The 20,570-nt window shown below is 37.3% G+C and overlaps 1 protein-coding gene across 7 annotated transcripts in view; it reads left to right on the forward strand.

The window, feature by feature from the left end:
* Positions 1 to 20,570, forward strand: part of LOC106094415 (protein grainyhead) — a 467,628-nt gene that overhangs the window by 435,038 nt on the left and 12,020 nt on the right. For all 7 annotated transcript variants that reach the window (XM_059370613.1, XM_059370612.1, XM_013261660.2 and 4 more), the window contains one exon: positions 6,854 to 6,952. In XM_059370613.1, the coding sequence (XP_059226596.1) occupies positions 6,854 to 6,952 (99 nt within the window). The remainder of the gene's footprint in view (positions 1 to 6,853; positions 6,953 to 20,570) is intronic.

Raw genomic sequence — 20,570 nt, forward strand, 5'->3', positions numbered from 1 at the left:
ATGATTTAAGGTGACAGTTTTTTGTATAATTTTTAGATAGGAAACTCTTCTTCTTTTCATTATAACAAAATTTGATTAGATTGCCTTTTGACTTAGTCGACATTTATTGTTTTTGGATTTTTCAATTCTCAGCATGACCTTAATAAATAGTTATACAAGACATATATCATTGAATGCAATCGAATAAAAGAATTCACCTTTCATAAACTCCATAGAAAATCTATTGCGCACACTTGTGTTTTTGATTTTATAACAGACAGAGAACAGGTAGAAAAAGTCTTGAAATAAAACTACAAAAAAAAAATGATTGTCCCTTAATGACAACACACACTCACATATCACACAGCAGCAGCACTCCATTGAAATCAATTTAAAAGTCATTCTCTATGATTTCTTTGACTTTTGACAAAGGCCACAAGTAAAAAAAAGAACTATCTTAATGAAAAGGAAAAAATCACACACACAGACACCAAAGGCCAGATTCTTCTTGTTTCATATGGGTTCACAATGCTGGCCAAGCCTTCAACCCAAAGATGGCTTGTAATAAATGTCAAGGCAAATCAAGTGATTTAAGATGATAAGACCCTGAAATCTTAGGGGAACCTTAAAAATAAAGGCTAAAGAAATATACTCACTACAATACCTTGTAAGAAGTCCCATAATAATTTGTGTTGTTTTTGGTTTTTCTCCTCCTCCTGTGTGTGTGTGTGTGTTTGTGAGTTTATTTGTAAGTAGAAACACCTGTAACTCAAACGATATCAAAATGTGCCATACTCATACACGAAATGCAACGAAAACATGAAAAGATGAGAAGGAAAACGATGTCGTCGTCGTTGTCTACCAAAATCCAACAATATCGAGACATATAACTTATGGCTGTGGCCAATGGCCTGGAAGAGCGGACAACCAGCACCCAATGGACATAACCAATAAATGACAACAAACACCATGAATGGTTGTTATCTTAATTAAAAAATACGTTTTGCTGCAACATAAACAACTAACAAACGTTGCACGCATACTAGCCTTGGCTTGCCACAGCATAAATGTAGTCAAATGAATAATAATAATAATAAAATTGCCTTTTTTGTCAGCTCCCCTCACCCCACCCCATCCTTCATCCCCTTCCAGGCAATATGATATGCCACAGATCTCACTCTAGATCTCTATTTTCGGTTTTGTTATTTTTCTTTCGTTTTGTCAGGCATCAGCAGCATCGTCATCGTCATATGATAGTTATGGACTTTAATTTATTTTCTTTCTTATGAATTTCACTTTGCATTGCGGCTATGGCCAAATTGCTCTGAATTTTGTCACCTGCTAAAATATGGTTATGGCTGGAAATGTTGTGTTGTGTTTCTTTTTTTTAGCCAAGGTGTTGCTGGCATTGGTTTCCATGCTTGCATTCATTTGTGGCTGCATACAGGGTACTGCCCGTCCATCGACTGTTTGTCTGTCCGTCCGAATTTGTATACATATCGTCTACATTTTGTATTGCAACATGCAAAGCGCCCACTTGATAAGTCATTAATAATAATTTTTTTTTTTTCATTATTATTGTTGTTGTTGTTGTTTTTGCTGTGGTTGCCTATATGTATGCTGTTTCGCTTTAATTCTCAATTTATTTCATCTTTTTAATCGTCGTTTGGTGTCGTGGTGTTAAAATTTTGTTGTTAGTGAGAAAACGACATGATTATATTGTCGTGGCTTAAATGTAACAAAGACATGCAAACGGAAAACGAATGAGAAAAAGACAAAACACCAACAACAACAACAACAACTGCAACAATGAATTCAATTTGGTATTAAATAATATACACATCTATATGCATATATATTTAAAAAGCCATGTCCGTCCGTCCATCCGTCCGTCCTATTTTATCCATGGGGCTGGTCCGTCTGTCCATCTTTGCAACGTCTCGAGCGTCATATATACATGACAGATTGCATTTGTTTTTGGTTTTTATGTTGTTGTACGCCTGTTAAGAAATGAAATGTATTGAAAATTTATTAAAATTTCAAGAGTAGACCAACACAGGCAATCGAATGCACAAATGCAGCACCACACCAATATTATTGCACCACTTTGGTGTCTTTTTCTCTCTTTCATCTTGTCTTAGTATTGGGTGTCTTAGTTTGTTTTTGTTTTTTTCATTCAAAAAAGTCGAATTGATTTAATTTTGTTGTTGCCGTTGATGTCGCATTGTCGCTTGGTATATTTTCCACAACATTTACGATGCGTGAAAAAATATTATGGCCAAAGGAAAGACTTGGCAAGCGAATGAGTGAATGAACGCATACCTCCAAAGCTGGTCGGCCTGAATGCTTGTTTGGTGTTAAGCCTTGCTTTACACCACAAACAACACATTTTATGCTTTTCATGTGCGACATGATGTTAAGGCAAATGTTAAATCGATATTTTATTGACAGATGCGGCAGCAAATAATAGCAAAACATGTTTATGCCGTTGTTTCCTTAAATACAAACAAACATGTATGGCCAACACACCAACCGGCAATCAAACCTTTTCTCTGCACTCGCCAAACTCTTGGGCAATTTTGTAAGGGGAGCCAACGCAATTTTTTTTTCACTTTGGTTTTAAAATCTTCTACAATTTTCACAAAACCTCAACTTACAGCAAACATAGAAGACTACATGACAAAAAAAAATGCGTGAGATTATTTATAAGGTCTTGTATTATCGTCCGTCCGTCTGTCGGTGCGTATGTCCTCTGTCCAACGAAAAACTATAATAGAAAGCTTTAGTGAAAAATATCTTGTAGTCTAACACTTTTTCGATCAGGTTACCATTACAACGCCTTTTTGCTATTTTTTTTTACTTTTTTTCATTTTTTTTGTGGCTAGTTATGACAAGCTTGTCTTTAGCTTGGGGGGACAAATGTTTTATGTTGCCTTGCTATCAAAATAGCCTGAAGGCAGGCAGTTATTATTTTAGCAAAAAAGTGACAAAGATAGCATTAACATTACCAAACAATTTACAGACGATGATTTATGTCCAAGATTTAATGAATATTTAAGTTTTTTTCCCTGTCTCCTATCTTCGTTTTGACAAGGAAAGTACGAAAGCCTTGGGCGGCCGGAAATGGGAGAAAATCTCTAACTAAAGTGGTTAAAAAAAACTGCATTGATTTTGTATGCTTATTTTTAGTCTCATTTTATGAAAGACATTTCAATTATGAGTTTTTTTAAGGACAAACAAGAAAACCTAGGTTTCAATTGACAGCCTGAGAACTAGATTTGGAGGGAATTATAAAAATAACTGAGAATCATTATTTCGCTGAGATTAGGGTATTGTTACAAAAAGTTTTGCAATGGAATTGACAGTTGCTTTAATATGAAAGACACTTGAGTCGTGTGATTTTGTTCCGTTGCTGCCATAGGGGTCTCCCCGCCTTACATCACTTTGAAATGATAAACATTTTTAGAATTGCCATTTTGAGAAATGCCCTACCTATAGTTACCTATAGTTGCCCAAAAAGTAATTGCGGATTTTTCATATAGTCGGCGTTGACAAATTTTTTCACAGCTTGTAACTCTGTATCTGCATTTTTTCTTCTGTCAGTTATCAGCTGTTACTTTTAGCTTGCTTTAGAAAAAAAGTGTAAAAAAAGTATATTTGATTAAAGTGCATTCTAAGTTTTATTAAAAATCCATTTACTTTCTTTTAAAAAATCCGCAATTACTTTTTGGCCAGCCATATATACTTAAGATTCGTGGTCTACTCCCAAATACCTTTCATTTGAGTCCCATTTTTCCATAGTCTACAAACATGACCGCTTTGGGGGTGTGTTGGGGGATGGGGTGCCCATTCAGTGACTTGGCCTAGAAAATATATTCAGATTCATGTTTTACTCTAAAAATACCTCTTATGAGAGCTGCATATTGCAATATTCAGCAAATACTTCCTATTTGGGTTGTGTTGTGGGGGTGGGGTGGCTCCATAGACACTTTTCCCCGAATATTGATATCAGATTCGTGCTTTACTCCCAAAGACCTTTCATTTGAGCCCCTTATTGCTATGGTCGTAAATTAGTCATTTTGGGGGGAGGGGGTGCTTTTTAGGAGGGGCGAAAGCCCAAACAGTTGGTCCCTCATCTGGATTTCAGATTCGTATTCTACACTCAAATACGTTGCATTTAAGCCCCATATTGCTATGGCCAGTAAATAAGTCCTGTTTGTGGGGTATTTTGGGGAAGGAAACTTGCTCCCACATTTGAATATCAGATTTGTGGTCTACTCCCAAATACCTTTCATTTGAGCCCCATATTTGCCATTGTCGGTAAATATGTCCGATTTAGGAGTGTTTTTGGGGTGGTCCCCCAAACACTTGGTCCAACATTTGAATATCAGATACGTTTTTTAATCTTAAATACCCTTCATTTGAGTCCCATACTGTCGTGGTTGGTCTAAATATATATTTAGTAGGTTTTGGGGGTGGGGCGGCCCCCTAGGTACCCCATCCGAAATTTGGTTAGCAAATTTTTGTTTATAGGTTACTATAGGAAAGCACACAAAATTTCGCTTGAATCGCACCACCCATCTCCGAGATCGGGCATTTCTGAAAATTCGGGTAAGGGGGAGGGTCCGCCTCCCCTTCACATATCAAAAATGTAGTGCCCAAATATGAGTGCCATATTGTCGTGATTGGTGTATATATATATTTGGTAGGTTCTGGAGGTGGGGACCGCCCCCTAGGTACCCCATCCGAAATCTGGTTATCAAACTTTTGTTTTTAGGTTTCTATAAGAAAGCACACAAAATGTCGCTTAAATCGCACCACCCAACTCCGAGATCGGGCGTTTCTGAAAATTCGGGTAAGGGGAAGGGTCCGCCTCCCCTTCAGATTTCAAAAGTGTAGTAACCTATTTTCACCACGGCATCGTTGTTCATCATCTGTAACAATTTAAAAAAAAAAAAAAAAACGTTTCAGGTGTTTTTGAGTCTATAAGGAACACTCAAACAAGGAAAAGAAATAGACCCATTGATAAGTAAAGCAATAGACTCAGAATCAGTTCCAGATTCGATTTAGCCATGTCCGTCTGTCTGTCTATCTGTCTGTCTATCTGTCTGTCCGTCTTTCCATGTTAATTTGTGTACAAACTACAGCTCACAGTTTTCATCCGATCGTCTTCAAATTTGGTACAGGCATGTTTTTCGGCCTAGAGACGAAACCTTTTGAAATTGGGAAAAAATCGGTTCAGATCTGAATATAGCTCCCATATATATATTCGTCCGATTTTCAGTAATAATGCAATAAAATGGTCATTTGTTAACCGATAATCTCGAAATTTGGCAGGAAGGATTTTTTAACTACTCTGGACATTACTGGTGAATTTCATGGAAATCGGTTCAGATTTAGATATAGCTCTCATATATATATATCGGCCGATTTTCACTCCTAAAGCCACTGCAAGCACATTTATTGACCAATCTTGCCAAAATATTGCACAACGCTTTTCTCGACGTCTACCTTAATATACATAGAGTGTGGTCAAAATCGGTTCAGATTGAGATATAGCTCCCATATATATGTTCGTCCGATTTGCAGTAATATTGCAATAAAATGGTCTTTTATTAACCGATTTTCTTGAAATTTGGCAGGGGTGATTTTCTCTCGACTCTCAATATTACTGGTGAATTTCATGGAAATCGGCCCAGATTTAGATATAGCGGTCATATATGTATATCGCCAGATTTTCACCCCAAGAGCCACTGCAAGCGCATTGTTTGACCAATCCTGCCAAAACACTTTACTAAACGACTACCACTTTATCTGAGAAGTTTGCTCAAAATCGGTTCAGAATTAGATATAGCTCCCATATATACGTTCGTCAGACTTTTCCATAGCGGTTGCTGTGCTCATTTCTTAACAGTAATAAATCTCTTAACTTTTAATTATGGCTACCATTCTTAGCGCTTATATTTTGCCATTTATGTAAATAATTAAGCACCATATTCTCTGAGTTTGTTGTTGTTTGTTGTTTGTTTGTTTGTTTTTTTTTCCTTCAGCATATCACTCGGTAATGTTGATTGCTCAATATCTAATACTTTTTTAATTGCTGGTCTATTTCACATAATTATTTTTATTGATTTCTGTCAATTTTTCATAGTGCTCAGATGGCGGCACACATACCATTACACATGTTGCCAAATGCCAAATGTTTATATGCGGCGACATTTTTAAATTGATTGCTTTGAAAACAAACTATAGCTTAAGGCAACGGAAGTTGCTACTTATAACTATTCATATATGTATGTATGTATGTGTGTTTGTTTGTTTGACTCAGTTAGATGCCTGTCTAAATATGACTTTTGCGCTTATGATTATAGGCTGGCTAGTCAGCCAGTCAGCAGTAAGTCAATCTAAACATTTGCAATTATTATTACTTAATAAATGTGGTCTTAAAGAAATCTGCAATGCAAAATCACATGAATGTGAATTGGCTGCTTATCAGATGTGGAGCAAAAGGAAATTATAAATCTTGGAGTTTTTTTATAAAGAAAAATTTAATATAGGGTTGCCCAAAAAGTAATTGCGGATTTTTCATATAGTCGGCGTTGAAAAATTTTTTCACAGCATGTGACTCTGTAATTGCATTCTTTCTTCTGTCAGTTATCAGCTGTTACTTTTAGCTTGCTTTAGAAAAAAAGTGTAAAAATGTATATTTGATTAAAGTTCATTCTAAGTTTTATTAAAAATGTATTTACATTCTTTTAAAAAATCCGCAATTACTTTTTGGGCAACCCAATAGTTGTAAATATTTTTAAGTCTATATCTCAGTTTTGTTGGCTTGCATTTTATTTCATTATGGTTTTTTTTTCTTTTTTTACAGGGTCTACCATTACATATACAAATTGATACTTTCGAAGATCCCCGCGACACAACAGTCTTCCATAGAGGCTATTGTCAAATTAAAGTTTTCTGCGATAAGGTAAGTGATGGTTTTTTTTCCAATGCCTGAATGTGGTTATTACTATGATTTAAAAATGATTGATAGGTCAAGCCTATCGATTCTTAAATGTTATGAATAATTCTCATTCGTCAAGTAATGCCCTTGATTTTTATTTTTTTAATTTTTATTAAATTTATTGATGATAATGTCAAACGCTTTGACTATTTGCAAAAAAATTCCATTGCGTAGCTTATGTGTCAGTTTTGTGTCTTAAGACTTTTGTTTTTCATTACTATTTAGCAGATGTGTTACTCTTGTGTCTTAAGTCTTTTGTTTTTAGTACGATTTACCAGATGTGTCACTCTTGTGTCTTAAGTCTTTTGTTGTTATATCGAATTTTTTCTATGGAACAACCACATTTTAATATTTCTTTTATAATTCCCAGAAATTTGCTAGGCCATATGACAATTCAAGAACATTTTAATCATTTCTATCAAAAAAAAATCCCCTTTAACCAAATCCCCTACTTGTTATGATGTCAATAGTATACAATTTTTCTTAAAGGTAACCCACTTGTTGTTTTGTTATGCGTCATTGAGTATATCACTTGCTTAGGTAGATATCTAGTTTATTTTTCCATTGCACTTGTTCACTACAAACATGCGTGTGCATGCGTATGTGTTTATTGAAACCTTAATGCTTCAATGGCTTTGTCCCCTCGAAGTTTCATACAAAACCCCCTTTTTTTCTTGGTTGTGTGTGTGTGTGTGTGTGTTCTTCTTTTGATGTGATACTAAGATCATAGTGGTGGCAATGCAATTCATTATAGCGTGCCATGCATACGACGACTGCATTGTCCCTCAATACTTCTCTCAGAGAGTTTGTGTCTACCCTCCACCCTTCGCATAGCTTCTGAGGGTAGAAGACAACCTTTGCTTATAGTTTTTGAACACACTTTTGTAACGCATGCTGCGTAATAATATAAACCAAGGCAAAGGTATGGGGGAAAAAAATCAAACACAGACCTTTATGGCTATGTAATCGATACAAGAAATCCACAGTCAGCAAGGCAACCAGTCAGCCAGTCGGCCCGTTGGCCGCTTAGCCATCATCAATATCAACAGGGCAATGGCGGCAGTGGTGGTGGTGGTGGTGGTGGCGGCGGTAACGATGACAACAGCCGCAGCAGCCCAGAGAGGGACCCTTTCCCTTTTGATTGTAGGTATTACGCAAACTAAGTAATACAAGATTTTTACATTTATGATGATGTTGTTGTTGATATTGTTGTGGTGTTGTTGTTTTTTGTGCTTGTGATATTGCCAATACTTGATTTTTTTTTTCCCCTTTGCTGGCCATCTTCTGTGAAATCAAGTAACCTACAAAACTGCAATGCAATATTTTTTAAAGTGCAGCCTGAAGATGAAGTGTTAAAACCTCTTGGTGTGTTTTTTGTAGTTGTTGTTGTTGTTTCTGTTCACAATACATGGCTCAGCACTATAAGGATTCTTTGAAAGGTTACATCAACACACGCCTGCCTGGCTGGCTGCAATGCATTACCATTGCACTTGTTATGTGAAACGAAAAGCCTCAACCTGGAAAACAGCCACACAACACCTTTGGCCTTAAATGGCAGGGTAGCATTATAACAACCTGAACTGAACTGAACTGAACTTTAATGTTGCCAATGTTTATTTAAAATCCCTTAGGGCTTTTCCCAAAAATACCACGTTTTTGTTTTCTGCCTTGTTTTTTTTTTTTGGTAAAACCATGTAAAATGATAGTCTCGGATCTCCCCCTTTCGAAATAATTTCCAAAAATGTATCATTGTCCCTTTTTAATGGGGGACGAGGGGCTTTTTTTAACCCAATTCTGGTTTTTTCCCTGTAATTTTTTTTCCATCGTGCCAATCTCGGCCCATTTATTTTAACATGAAATTTAACTTTTACAAATTTTCAGTTATATTAATATTAAGTTTTGATATCTTTTATAAAGCTTCATGGCTGCTTATGGCATTGCATTGCATTGCCCCAGCCGAACTTGGTTAATTTTTCACATAATTTTAGGTTTTTGTTGTTGTTGCTGTTGTTCTGTTGTCTTCATTTTATGTAACTGTTATTTCCTCCTCTGATTGTCTTCATAATGGTCGTGCATATGTAATTTAAATGTACCCAATAATCATATGGCTGGTTCAACAGTGCTATGGGTTGTGGCCGGTGATGCTATCAATTAAATTTGTGTTTCAGTCCAGCCAGTAGTAAGCCGTGTATCCAATAAAAAGAGGAGTTGGCTTTGGTATTTGTATTTGGGGTTTCATAAAATTCCATTGAATTCAAATTAGCGCATAGCCTTCAATATGACCGGCGTTGAGAGTTCGGTGGGGAGCCTAAAGCCAATAAAATAAAATAATACACCATCAGTAGCAGCATATAACATTAAATACATGCAGCATAACAACAATGAATTAAGGTAGCTGTTGTGGTTGTTTTTTTGGTTTTTCAGTGAGCATCTGTACATGTCTTTGCTTCTTTTGATGTTCCATAATGGATGGCACTTTTATATCATTGAGGGGTTTGGCTTTTATGTTCAAAGATCTAAGAGAGATTCTTGTTGTTGCCACTTTTTGTTGCCTTCTCGTTGTCTCATTAATGTTTTAGAAAGTATAACATTATCTGTATGCCACTTGTTGCCACTGCTCTTGATTATTGTTTTATTTCTTGGTTTTATATACACTTTTTCTCCCATCATTTTTCTCCAAGCCATTTAACAAAACCCCACCCAAAATTGAAATGCACAAGCCCCCCTCCACGTCTAGATGTAGCAAAACCTCACTTACACACTCACAATTTTATTAGCCATTAATGGCCATTTAATGACTTTGATGATATTTTTCACTCATCTACAATGCCGACAACTGACATGCGCATGTTTCCCATTCAACTCTTTGCCTCATCTGTTAACAGTTCAAATGGTATTGTTTTAAATGAAAATCGAATGGATTTTCATTTAATTAAATGTCGAGTCCACTTTTTTTGTTTTATAACAAAAAAACATGCGCTTGAGAAAAGCAATTAAAAATATTGATGGATTTAAAACACGGCCTGTCCGTTAAAATGAAAAAAAAAATATTGATGGGAAAAGTAATTAAGACAAAGAAAATTTTTTATAATTTATAATTTTTTTATAAAGAAACATTGGACAAGAAATTTCCAAAAAAAAAATTGGGTTTTATTTTTGTTATATTAATTAAATAAACGCAGGGCATGAGAAACAAACACTTGACAAAATAATCTTCTGAAATTGCATAAATTATATTTTTAGTAAATTAAAATAAATCCAAATTAATAATAATGATAATAAACTAGGGTTGCCCAAAAAGTAATTGCGGATTTTTTAAAAGAAAGTAAATGCATTATTAATAAAACTTAGAATGAACTTTAATCAAATATAATTTTTTTTACACTTTTTTCTAAAGCAAGCTAAAAGTAACAGCTGATAACAGACAGAAGAAAGAATGCAATTACAGAGTCACAAGCTGTGAAAAAATTTGTCAACGCTGACTATATGAAAAATCCGCATTTAATTTTTGGGCAACCCAATATTTGAATCAAATTGCTAAAAAACTAAAAAGGAAATAGTTTCTGACAGTCTTTGGGTCTCTACAATATCTCTAAGTCTCTCCAAAATCCAATCATAGTAAAAAATAAATATTGTGCCATTAACACTCCTTAATTGTCCCTCAATACTTCTCCCCCATTGATTTTGGGGGTAGAAAGCAATTTTAAGTTGTAGTTTTTTAACACACTTTTATAAGGAAAATTTAGTCTATAGGACCCTTCAACGATCCGGCAAAGTAAAAGAAAAGTTTAATCAAAACTAAAAATAAACCAATAAAAAAGTTTAAAAAGTGGTATTTTCTTGGCCTTGCCTTACAAACAAAAGACTTAAGAAACAAACTTTTTTAATTTTTTTTAAATTTTTTTAGTATTTTTTAAGCGATAAAATAACGTATTATTCAAATTATTGCAACAAGTACGAATCAAGACTGAATGGTTTTGGGGCTCTACTAATGTTGTAGACAATCGAAGTTATTACTCAAAATTGGATAACTTTTCCCAACATTATGCAAGCACCAAGAACTGCCCATACTACTCATATTTCATTTATCAGAGAGCATATGAGTCTTTGATCTTTAGGGATCGCCTAGAGGTAATCCTTATCATATCTGAAAATATTACAAATGTTGGTTTTGAAGCGATTCTACAATACATACATATGTGTCCAATTCGGTGGTCATTACCAATTGTTCAATTTTAATCAGATTTTGAACCTTTCCTAGTTATTTTTGTACACACCAACGAAGAACGGAAGTATATTCGTTTTGTCATACTGTGTGTAACACATTGACCTATTAATTTCGCACCCCTAGCTATATCTGTCCGTCCTTCTCTCTGTCAGTCTGTCTATCTTTTTGTTTTTGCTTTGCTGGAGTTGCCGAATCTTCGAAAAATGTGATCAGTCAGTACTAAAAAACATTCACGATTTCTACGTACTAAACCCAACTCCCCCAACGTACCCCCAACTCCTAACCCCGATCCCACGAAACCACCAGATGATAGTACTTCGGGGTGGCGCCGGCTCAATTATAGCCTTGATCCACTTTCCCAGACACCATTTGCACTGCGGTTAGTCTATGTTGCTTTTTCTACGATCTCTTCCTCTTTCAGCATTTTACATTTTAAGAACTGTCTTATTTAGGCTTTCCATTTTTCTTCCGATTCCAGCATGCCGATAATGACATAAAACCCTCTAACATGCTGTGGCCTATGGGGAATCCGGCAGATGTGAATACCACATGTTCGGCGTCCTTTTCCATTGTAAGACATGAGAAACATGTCTTACAGCTAGCATTTGCAGTAGCCTTGGCCTATCAAAAAGTTGGTCAAATTGAAGTTTAACACCCATCCTTTCGCTTTAACCATTTATTTATGTTTGGCAATAATTTATACCAACAAAGCCATTTGGGGAATTTTCCCAACGCATCTGACTGTTTTCCATTGTTTTTTATTTTCTAAGCATATTAAAGGGGATCATCCAGGCAATAATTTATACCACCAAAGCCATTTGGGGAATTTTCCCAACGCCATCAAAAGGGGTCATCCCCGCAATCACATCTGCTTCTTCGCTTCAAATGGTTCAGTAGTCACTACAAACTCGAAGACAAGTCCTATTGGTGTTTTATGCAGGCACCTGCCGTGTTGGCTGAATCCTGCAGGGCTCTTAAGCCCGGGTAAATACAATGCGTATACCAACGCCCCCATACATAGTCGAAGCTAGCATGAGTACCAATTCGAGTTCACGTGGTCTGAACGTGTCCTCCCCCTTGGTTAGGAGCAGAGCACTATCCAAAACTCTTTTCGTTTTATGGGTCACGGCACCCGGTTGAGTGCATTCAACTCCACACCGAACATCGAAATACCCTTCTTGCGATTTTAGGTGTTAAACCACAGCCATCACGTTGCTCCCAACTGGGGCCTCAATAGTCAGGCTGGAACTGAAGCTCCAGGGGCTCCTGATTCCCGTGGTACCAGATTAAGGACACTGGTTCGACCACATAGTCCAACTACTACCAGTTGAATTCCAGATAGTTTCGGACTGGTCACCTTATGGGATGATGCAAGCACCATCCCGTAGCCACACGTCATTCACAAACAGTCAGAAAATAGGTGACATAACCCGAAATGACTCAGCACAAGTGTGAGTCAAAACAGGAGCGCCACCGAACCCGAAATGACTCAGCACAAGTGTGAGTCAAAACAGAAGTGCCACCGAAACATTCACACACACGATATACAATATGTTAGTCACGAGGAATAACATCGACACCGCGTTAAAACTTTCAAAACATCAGAAATTCACACACGCACACCCACTCGACCAGCTCCAAGACTTCATGGTCCAGCCATCTTCAGCTCACCGATTCAGCTCGATGCAGCCTACTAATTGCTCATCCATACATTCATTTCACCCGTCCATCACCACATCCATCCCCTCACAACCAGCTCCGAAACTTCATGGTCCAACCATCTTCAGCTCACCGACTCTGCTCGATGCAGCCCATTGACAGCTCATCCATCCATCGTCTCTTAGCTTCACCCGTCCTTCCCGCCTACCTACCTTCCATCACCTCCTACTCCACATCACTACATTTAACAGCATTTTCCCACGCAGTGTCGTACCCAGGAAATCAATTGCTAAGGAAATCCCAAAACAGCATGATCCCTGGGTAGCTTTCATATTCCACTTTAGACCGAGGTGAAGAGCTATTATATACTTTTCACCTAAATGGTCTCCCGTGGGGGACACTCGAAGACAATTACATCTAGCTATGGATGTCATGTGAGATCTTTATGATGTCTTAAGCTTCAGTTCCCAAACTGCTAGTACGGCCTTATCTTGAGCCGTCTATGTTTGGCATCATTCTGGAAGGTGCACAGTTTTCTTCGTTGCCTTTTTAACAGTGTATTCCATGTGCTGATTGAATTTCAAGCGGTCATTTATCAGGACTCCAAGGGTAAATTTTAAACTTTCGGCTGATTTTATCTCCCCTCTATCCACTTTAATAGGAAGGTTCTATCCGCACTTATGAGAAGATCCTCAGTTGTTCCACCAGATGGAGTTTCATTGTTGTAGTCAAAGAATATTCCGATCTCCTAGGTCTCTAAGGTTTTGAGCCCTTAAAAAGTATTCTTATCGCCAGATATCGCTGAATCTTATGCGCTGAGATGTTTTATGCCCTACAACATACTTGCTGAGCATGGATCAATTCTCCCGAGTTTGAACGTCGTGCCGCATAGCGACACCACATGGCAGGATACCTTAAAAATGTAGCCAGCATTAGTAAGGGAATAACCACCGATGAATATTTTTATACCCTACACCACTACTGTGGTAAAAGGTATTATAACTTAGTGAATCAGTTTGTAACATCCAACAGGATGAGAGATAGACCCATTGATAAGTATACCGATCGACTCAGAATCGCTCTGATTCGATTTAGCAATGTCCATCTGTCCATCTGTCTGTCTGTCTGTTCGTCTGTCCATGTTAATTTGTGTACAAACTACAGGTCGCAGTTTTCATCCGATCGTCTTAAAATTTGCTACAGACATGTTTCTCGGCCTAGAGACGAAGCCTATTGAAATTGGAAAAAAAATCGGTTCAGATCTGAATATAGCTCCCATATATATGTTCGTCCGATTTTCAGTAATAATGCAATAAAATGGTCATTTGTTTACCGATTTTCTCGAAATTTGGCAGGAGGGATTTTCTCTTGACTCTCAATATTACTGGTGAATTTCATGGAAATCGGTTCAGATTTAGATATAGCTCTCATATATATATATATCGGCCGATTTTCACTCCTAGAGCCACTGCAAGCACATTTATTGACCAATCTTGCCAAAACATAGCACAACGCTTTCCTTGACGACTACCACAATATACGTAGAGTGTGGTCAAAATCGGTTCAGATTTAGTTATAGCTCCCATATATATGTTCGTCCGATTTGCAGTAATAATGCAATAAAATGGTCATTTGTAAACCGATTCTCCCAATATTTGGCAGGAGAGATTTTCTTATGACTCTCAATATTACTGGTGAATTTCATTGAAATCGGTTCAGATTTAGATATAGCTCTCACATAAATATATCGCCCGATTTTAACTTCTAGAGTCACAGCAAGCGCATTTATTGACCCATTTTGGCAAAATTTTGCAAAACGCTTTCCTCGACGACTGCCACAGTATCTGAGGAGTTTGCTCGAAATCGGTTCAGATTTAGGTACAGCTCTCATATATATGTTCGTCCGATTTTGAGAAATATTGCAATAAAGTGCTCATTTGTTTACCGATTCTGTTGAAATTTTGCAGGAAGAATTTTCTTATGACTCTCAATATAACTGCTGAATTTTATAGAAATCGGTCCAGATTTAGATATAGCTGTCATATATGTATATGGCCAGATTTTCACTCCAAGAGCCACCGCAAGAGCATTGTTTGACCAATCTTGCCAAAACTTTGTACAACGCTTTCCTCGACTACTACTAAATTATCTGAGAAGTTTTTCTCGAAATCGGTTCAGATTTAGATATAGCTCTCATATATATGTTCGTCAGATTTTGGGTAATTTGCCATAATGTTGTCATTTGTTAACTGTAGTTTGTACAGTTTGAACATATTTGCTCGCCGAGCTCCATCAAAATTGGTTCAGAATTGGATATAGGCCGCTTATTGTATTTATAGGGTAGGTGTAGGGTATTTTACAGTCCGCACCGCCCGACTTTTGCCCTCCCTCACTGGTTTACTGATGTTCAAGCCGGATTAAATATACCGAAATATTGGGTTGCCCAAAAAGTAATTGCGGATTTTTCATATAGTCGGCGTTGACAAATTTTTTCACAGCTTGTGACTCTGTAATTGCATTCTTTCTTCTGTCGGTTATCAGCTGTTACTTTTAGCTTGCTTTAGAAAAAAAGTGTAAAAAAGTATATTTGATTAAAGTTCATTCTAAGTTTTATTAAAAATACATTTATTTTTTTTTAAAAAATCCGCAATTACTTTTTGGGCCACCCAATATACCGATATCGCGATTTCAGTTCTTTGGGAATATACACTTCGATTTTTCTGAATTTCAGCTCAGCGAGTTGTGTCAGACCCCTCAACGTCCATGCCAATTATGGACCGATCTTCCGATTGAAGGTTTTTAAACCATAAATAGCGTATTTTTCTCCCGATTCCCGCTGAAATTTGATTCAGTGACTTGTATTAGATCCCTACACATCCTTCCCGAAGATGGTGCATATCGGCCCATATTTTGATGTGGCCCCCATATATGCCGCTCTTCCGATTTACGGCTTTGAACAAACATAAGTTCCGTTTATTAACCAATTTCGCTGAAATTCAGAACAGAGAGTTGTCTTAGATCCCTCGGCGTCTGTTTTTGGCTATGCATAGTTCAACCCTTCCAAACTTATTGCCTTTTTTACTTATTTCCTTTATAACTAATTTTTCACTCAGACATCCTTGAATTATTTCCTCATTAAGCTCTGCCTCCCAAACTCTAGATTATTGTTAATTGTCTCTGTGATTTTTCTACTTTTGACCAGAAAAAAACTTCATATATTGTGCCAAATAGTCCCTCCATTTCAATTTAATGCCTTTTGCCATAGCCATGCATTTTTTCCATTAGGAAAAATAATTTGCCTAGACTTTAAACTGACATCTAACAAGTTTAACATTATTTTCAAAGATTTGACGATGGCAATGATTATGAGCATATTGCAACGTTGTTGTTGTTGTTGTTGTTGCTGTTGCTATTGTGGAGGTAGTTGGTGAACCCAAGTGTTTTCCTCATAACCTACACACCCTCCGCTGCAAGCCACCACCATTATCCATGGAATTACCATGGTAATAATCGGTGCTTATTGTTAAAACCCATGCTGATGCTGGTTGGCTAGCTGGCTAGCTGGCTGGCTGGCTGATGGCTCATAATAATTACGCAAATCTTAAAAGGTGATAGACCTCTTGGCGGCTTAATTTGAGTATGAAGTGGAAAAAAAACAAAATTAGCTTCAGAAAACTAAAATACTCTTGCAACTTATTATAACAAGCATATGCATAAACATTTGTGTAAGCTCACCTACAGGTGTACGACTTAAAAAGCAGTATTTTTTATAGCAAAATTTGTAGTGGTTTATTTTTGTTGTTAATGTTACCAAAGTCAATGGGGTCATTTTGTTATTACTACGATGGGGCAGTGCTGTGAGGTGAATTTTTTTTTAAAGACTCAAATCTATGAGTCTTTAAAAAAAGTTTGTCAATTATTGAATAATAGTTGTAACACATTTTATTGGGTTGCCCAAAAAGTAATTGCGGATTTTTCATATAGTCGGCGTTGACAAATTTTTTCACAGCTTGTGACTCTGTAATTGCATTCTTTCTTCTGTCAGTTATCAGCTGTTACTTTTAGCTTGCTTTAGAAAAAAGTGTAAAAAAAGTATATTTGACTAAAAGTTCATTCTAAGTTTTATTAAAAATACATTGACTTTCTTTTAAAAAATCCGCAATTACTTTTTGGGCAACCATAACAAAAAACAAATTTTTTTGAGAATATCAATAATTTCCTGAGGTTCATATAATTCTAATTTTTTTATAACCTCCAGCATGCTATCTTTCGAATTAATAAAGTCAGGCGCTTAAAATTTCGCAAAAATACTTCCCATTGGAATAAGTCCTTTGGGATTGTAAATGGGCTGTATCGGTAAATTTTTTGATATAAGCTGCCCTATAAACCTATCCTGCATCTTGACTTCTTGAGGGCTCTTCTTATTCGATTTTTCAGAAAATTTTGCCTGCAGTGTCTAGTTATGTCTTCCAGCAACTGAGCTAAGTATGGTCAAAATGGCTCCCATATAAACCGATCCCGGATATTGACTTCTTAAGGCGCTAGAGGGCGCATTTATTATGCCATTTGGGTGAAATTTAGTTTGAAGTGTTTCATTTTGTCTTCCAATAACAATGCCAAGCATGGTGGCAATGGGCCCTGATGTAGCTCCCATATAAACCGATATCTCGATTTTATTTCCTGAGCCCGTATAGGACGCAACTCTTATCCGATATGACTGAAATTCTGCACAACGACTTCTTCTATGGCCTCCAAAATCCAAATCATATATGGTCCGAACCGGTCAAAAATCTGTTATAGCTCCAATAGCATAGCAATTCTTATCCATTTGTTTGCCCTGAAAGAGATACCGTGCGAAGAACTTGACATATGGTGAAGGGTGATCCATGGTGAAAGGTTTATTCGATTCGGCTCGGGCAAACTTAGCACGCTTTTTCCTATTTTTTCTGAGCACACTCATATTTCGTTGCCAACCCATTGAGCACAAGTGGAAAAAAATGTGCCCCTAATTGCTTTGAACACGAATAAGGTGCTTGTGTCTTAAGTCTTTCGTTTTCGGTTTACATTTTTTTTGTTATCATTATTAATTTTATACCCACCACCATAAGATGGGGGGTATACTAATATAGTCATACCGTTTTTAAAACCTCGAAATATTGATCTGTGACCCCATAAAGTATATATACTCTGGATACCTTTGACATTCTGATTCGATCTAGCCATGTTTGTCCGTCCGTCCGTCTGTCAAAATCACTATAGCGGTCGAACGCATAAAGCTACCCACTTGAAATTTTGCACAGATACTTAATAATAATGTAGGTTGTTGTTGTTGTTGTAGCAGTTTATTGTGTTCTATCTTTCGTCTGCTTGCGACTAAGATGGGGTGCGTCCACAGGGATCTGCATCGCTTGATATGCCGCTTGAGGCAAACTCGTTGAGGTAGACGTTCAACCTATCGCAGATACCATCAATGAGTGGGGGGCCTGATGCCATGATCGTACAATCGTCCGCATATGATACGATCTCTATGCCGTCTGGAGGGGATGGAATGGAGGATAGGTAGGTAGGTTAAACAGTGCCGGAGATATCACCCCCCTCCTTGGGGAACTCCCTGTTTCACTCTACGGTGTTTCGACTTCTTATGCCTAAATTCCACAAATTACTGGCGACTACACAGATAATTCGCGACCCATCGTTTCAGGCCTGACTGGAGGGACGTGTTGGCGATGTCCTCAAATAATTTGGCATGGCTGAGCATGGTGTCGAATGCCTTCGATAGATCCAGTGCCACGAGGACCGTCCTATCACATGGCCTGGATTGATTGAAGCCACGGCAAATGTGTGTGGTGATGGCATGCAAAGCTGTTATGGTGCTGTGCAGTCTCCGAAATCCATGTTGATGCTCCAACGAGGCTCGGGAGGAGTAATGCCTCAAGCATCTTTGCCACTGGTGAGAGAAGGGAGATCGGTCTGTACAAACTCGTGTCTTTTCCAGGCTTCAGTAGCGGGATCACTCTGCCCATTTTCCAGACATCGGGAACTATAAGAGTGTTCAATGACAGGTTGAGGGCAGTGGTAAGGTACTCAACTCCAGGTGAATCCCGATTCTTCAACATCAATGTAGAGATTCCGTCGGGGCCTTCGACGCCTTAGAAGATTTGGCGCCACGATTTGACATTCATAACTTCGCCCACGGTAAATTGTGATGGCTGTTCATCGGCTCGGAGACCACGAATACGTCGAATGGCTCTCCTCCTTGCCCTGTCTCTCTCGGAATGCACAATAAATTGACGGTTGAACAACCTGTCGCATCTCTTCGGATTAGTCAGGTTATCTCGCCAAAAGTAACTGAGGTCCTGTCATCCCGTCTACCGGGGTTCGAGAGTGACTTAACAGTGGCCCACAGTTTGCCATGTCAAAAAGTTCAAAAAATTTACCATCTTTAAATAAAGTTTGCCAATCTTCGGCTCGAATCTTTAAAATTAGGACAAACATTGTTTCATTACACATTTTTTGAAATCATGCTACAGTCTTTAACAATGAAGATATTGAGCTGAAACTTTGCACAGGTAACTTTTGTTTACTGTAGGTAGGTTGAGTTTGAAGAAAGGCTAAATCAGACTATATTTTGGTACAGCCCCATATAGACCGAACTGCCGATTTAAGGTCTGTAGCCCATAGGACAGGCATTTATTACCCGATTTCACTGAAATTTGGTATGGACAGTTGCATTTGGCCCTTCAATATCCATGCCCAGTATGGTTTAGAACAGACCAAGTTTGGCTGTTGCTGTCCTTAAGCCCAGTCTCCCAATTTAAGGTTTTAACCTTATTACGGGCATATTTATTATCCGATTCCCATGAAATTCAGCACATTTAGGCCTCTCCACATTCGTGCAGAGTATTGTTTATATTTGACCATATTTTGATACAGCCCCCATTCAGTCCAATCTCCCAATTGATGCCCTTTCACCCATTAATTTTTCATTTATTTCATGATTTTGCTGAAATTTTTCATTTCAAAATTATAAAAGAAAATATAAAAGACATACAAACAAATTGAATCGAAAGTCTTACATTTTGATATACTCCACAAAGAGTATGCCAGTTCTTAAATTCCACTCCATAACAACAAAATAGTCACTGGATCATTTTTTTCTTTTTTTTTCGAAATTCTTTAAAACTCTTTTTCCATATATTGATTGTAATCATTTATCCTTCAAATTGTCTTCATATGTCCAATAAAACATTTTCCTTCTTAACAAAAATAGAAAAAACAAAACCTTGAAGCTAAAAAGCAAAAAGTCTTAAAATAAAGGAAAGCGTATGCCAAAAAAGATTTAAAAGCGATATGGTCCCCCATAGATGTATTATGCTTAAACCTCCTGAACATAAACATATAAGATCTATTTCAATGTTAGTTTTCGTTTTTCTTTTTCTCCTTCCTTTGAACATCTCGAAATTTATGGCTTTAGATAGTCTAACACTTTGAAAAATAACAACAACAAGAAACGAAAATCCATACAGACATGTGTATGTGGCCAACTACCAGATGATATTAAATCTTTCACCCAATGCCGCAGTAAGGCAAACCGCCAACAAGCGTAGAAAAGCAAAAACGTATTGTTGTTCACTTGCATACAGTTTCGTTCAGTTCAATGTATATTGGCAACAAACACAAAAAAGATGCGTGTCA

Source organism: Stomoxys calcitrans, chromosome 5, assembly GCF_963082655.1.
Source record: "Stomoxys calcitrans chromosome 5, idStoCalc2.1, whole genome shotgun sequence".
In the NCBI taxonomy this organism is placed as follows: Eukaryota; Metazoa; Arthropoda; class Insecta; order Diptera; family Muscidae; genus Stomoxys; species Stomoxys calcitrans.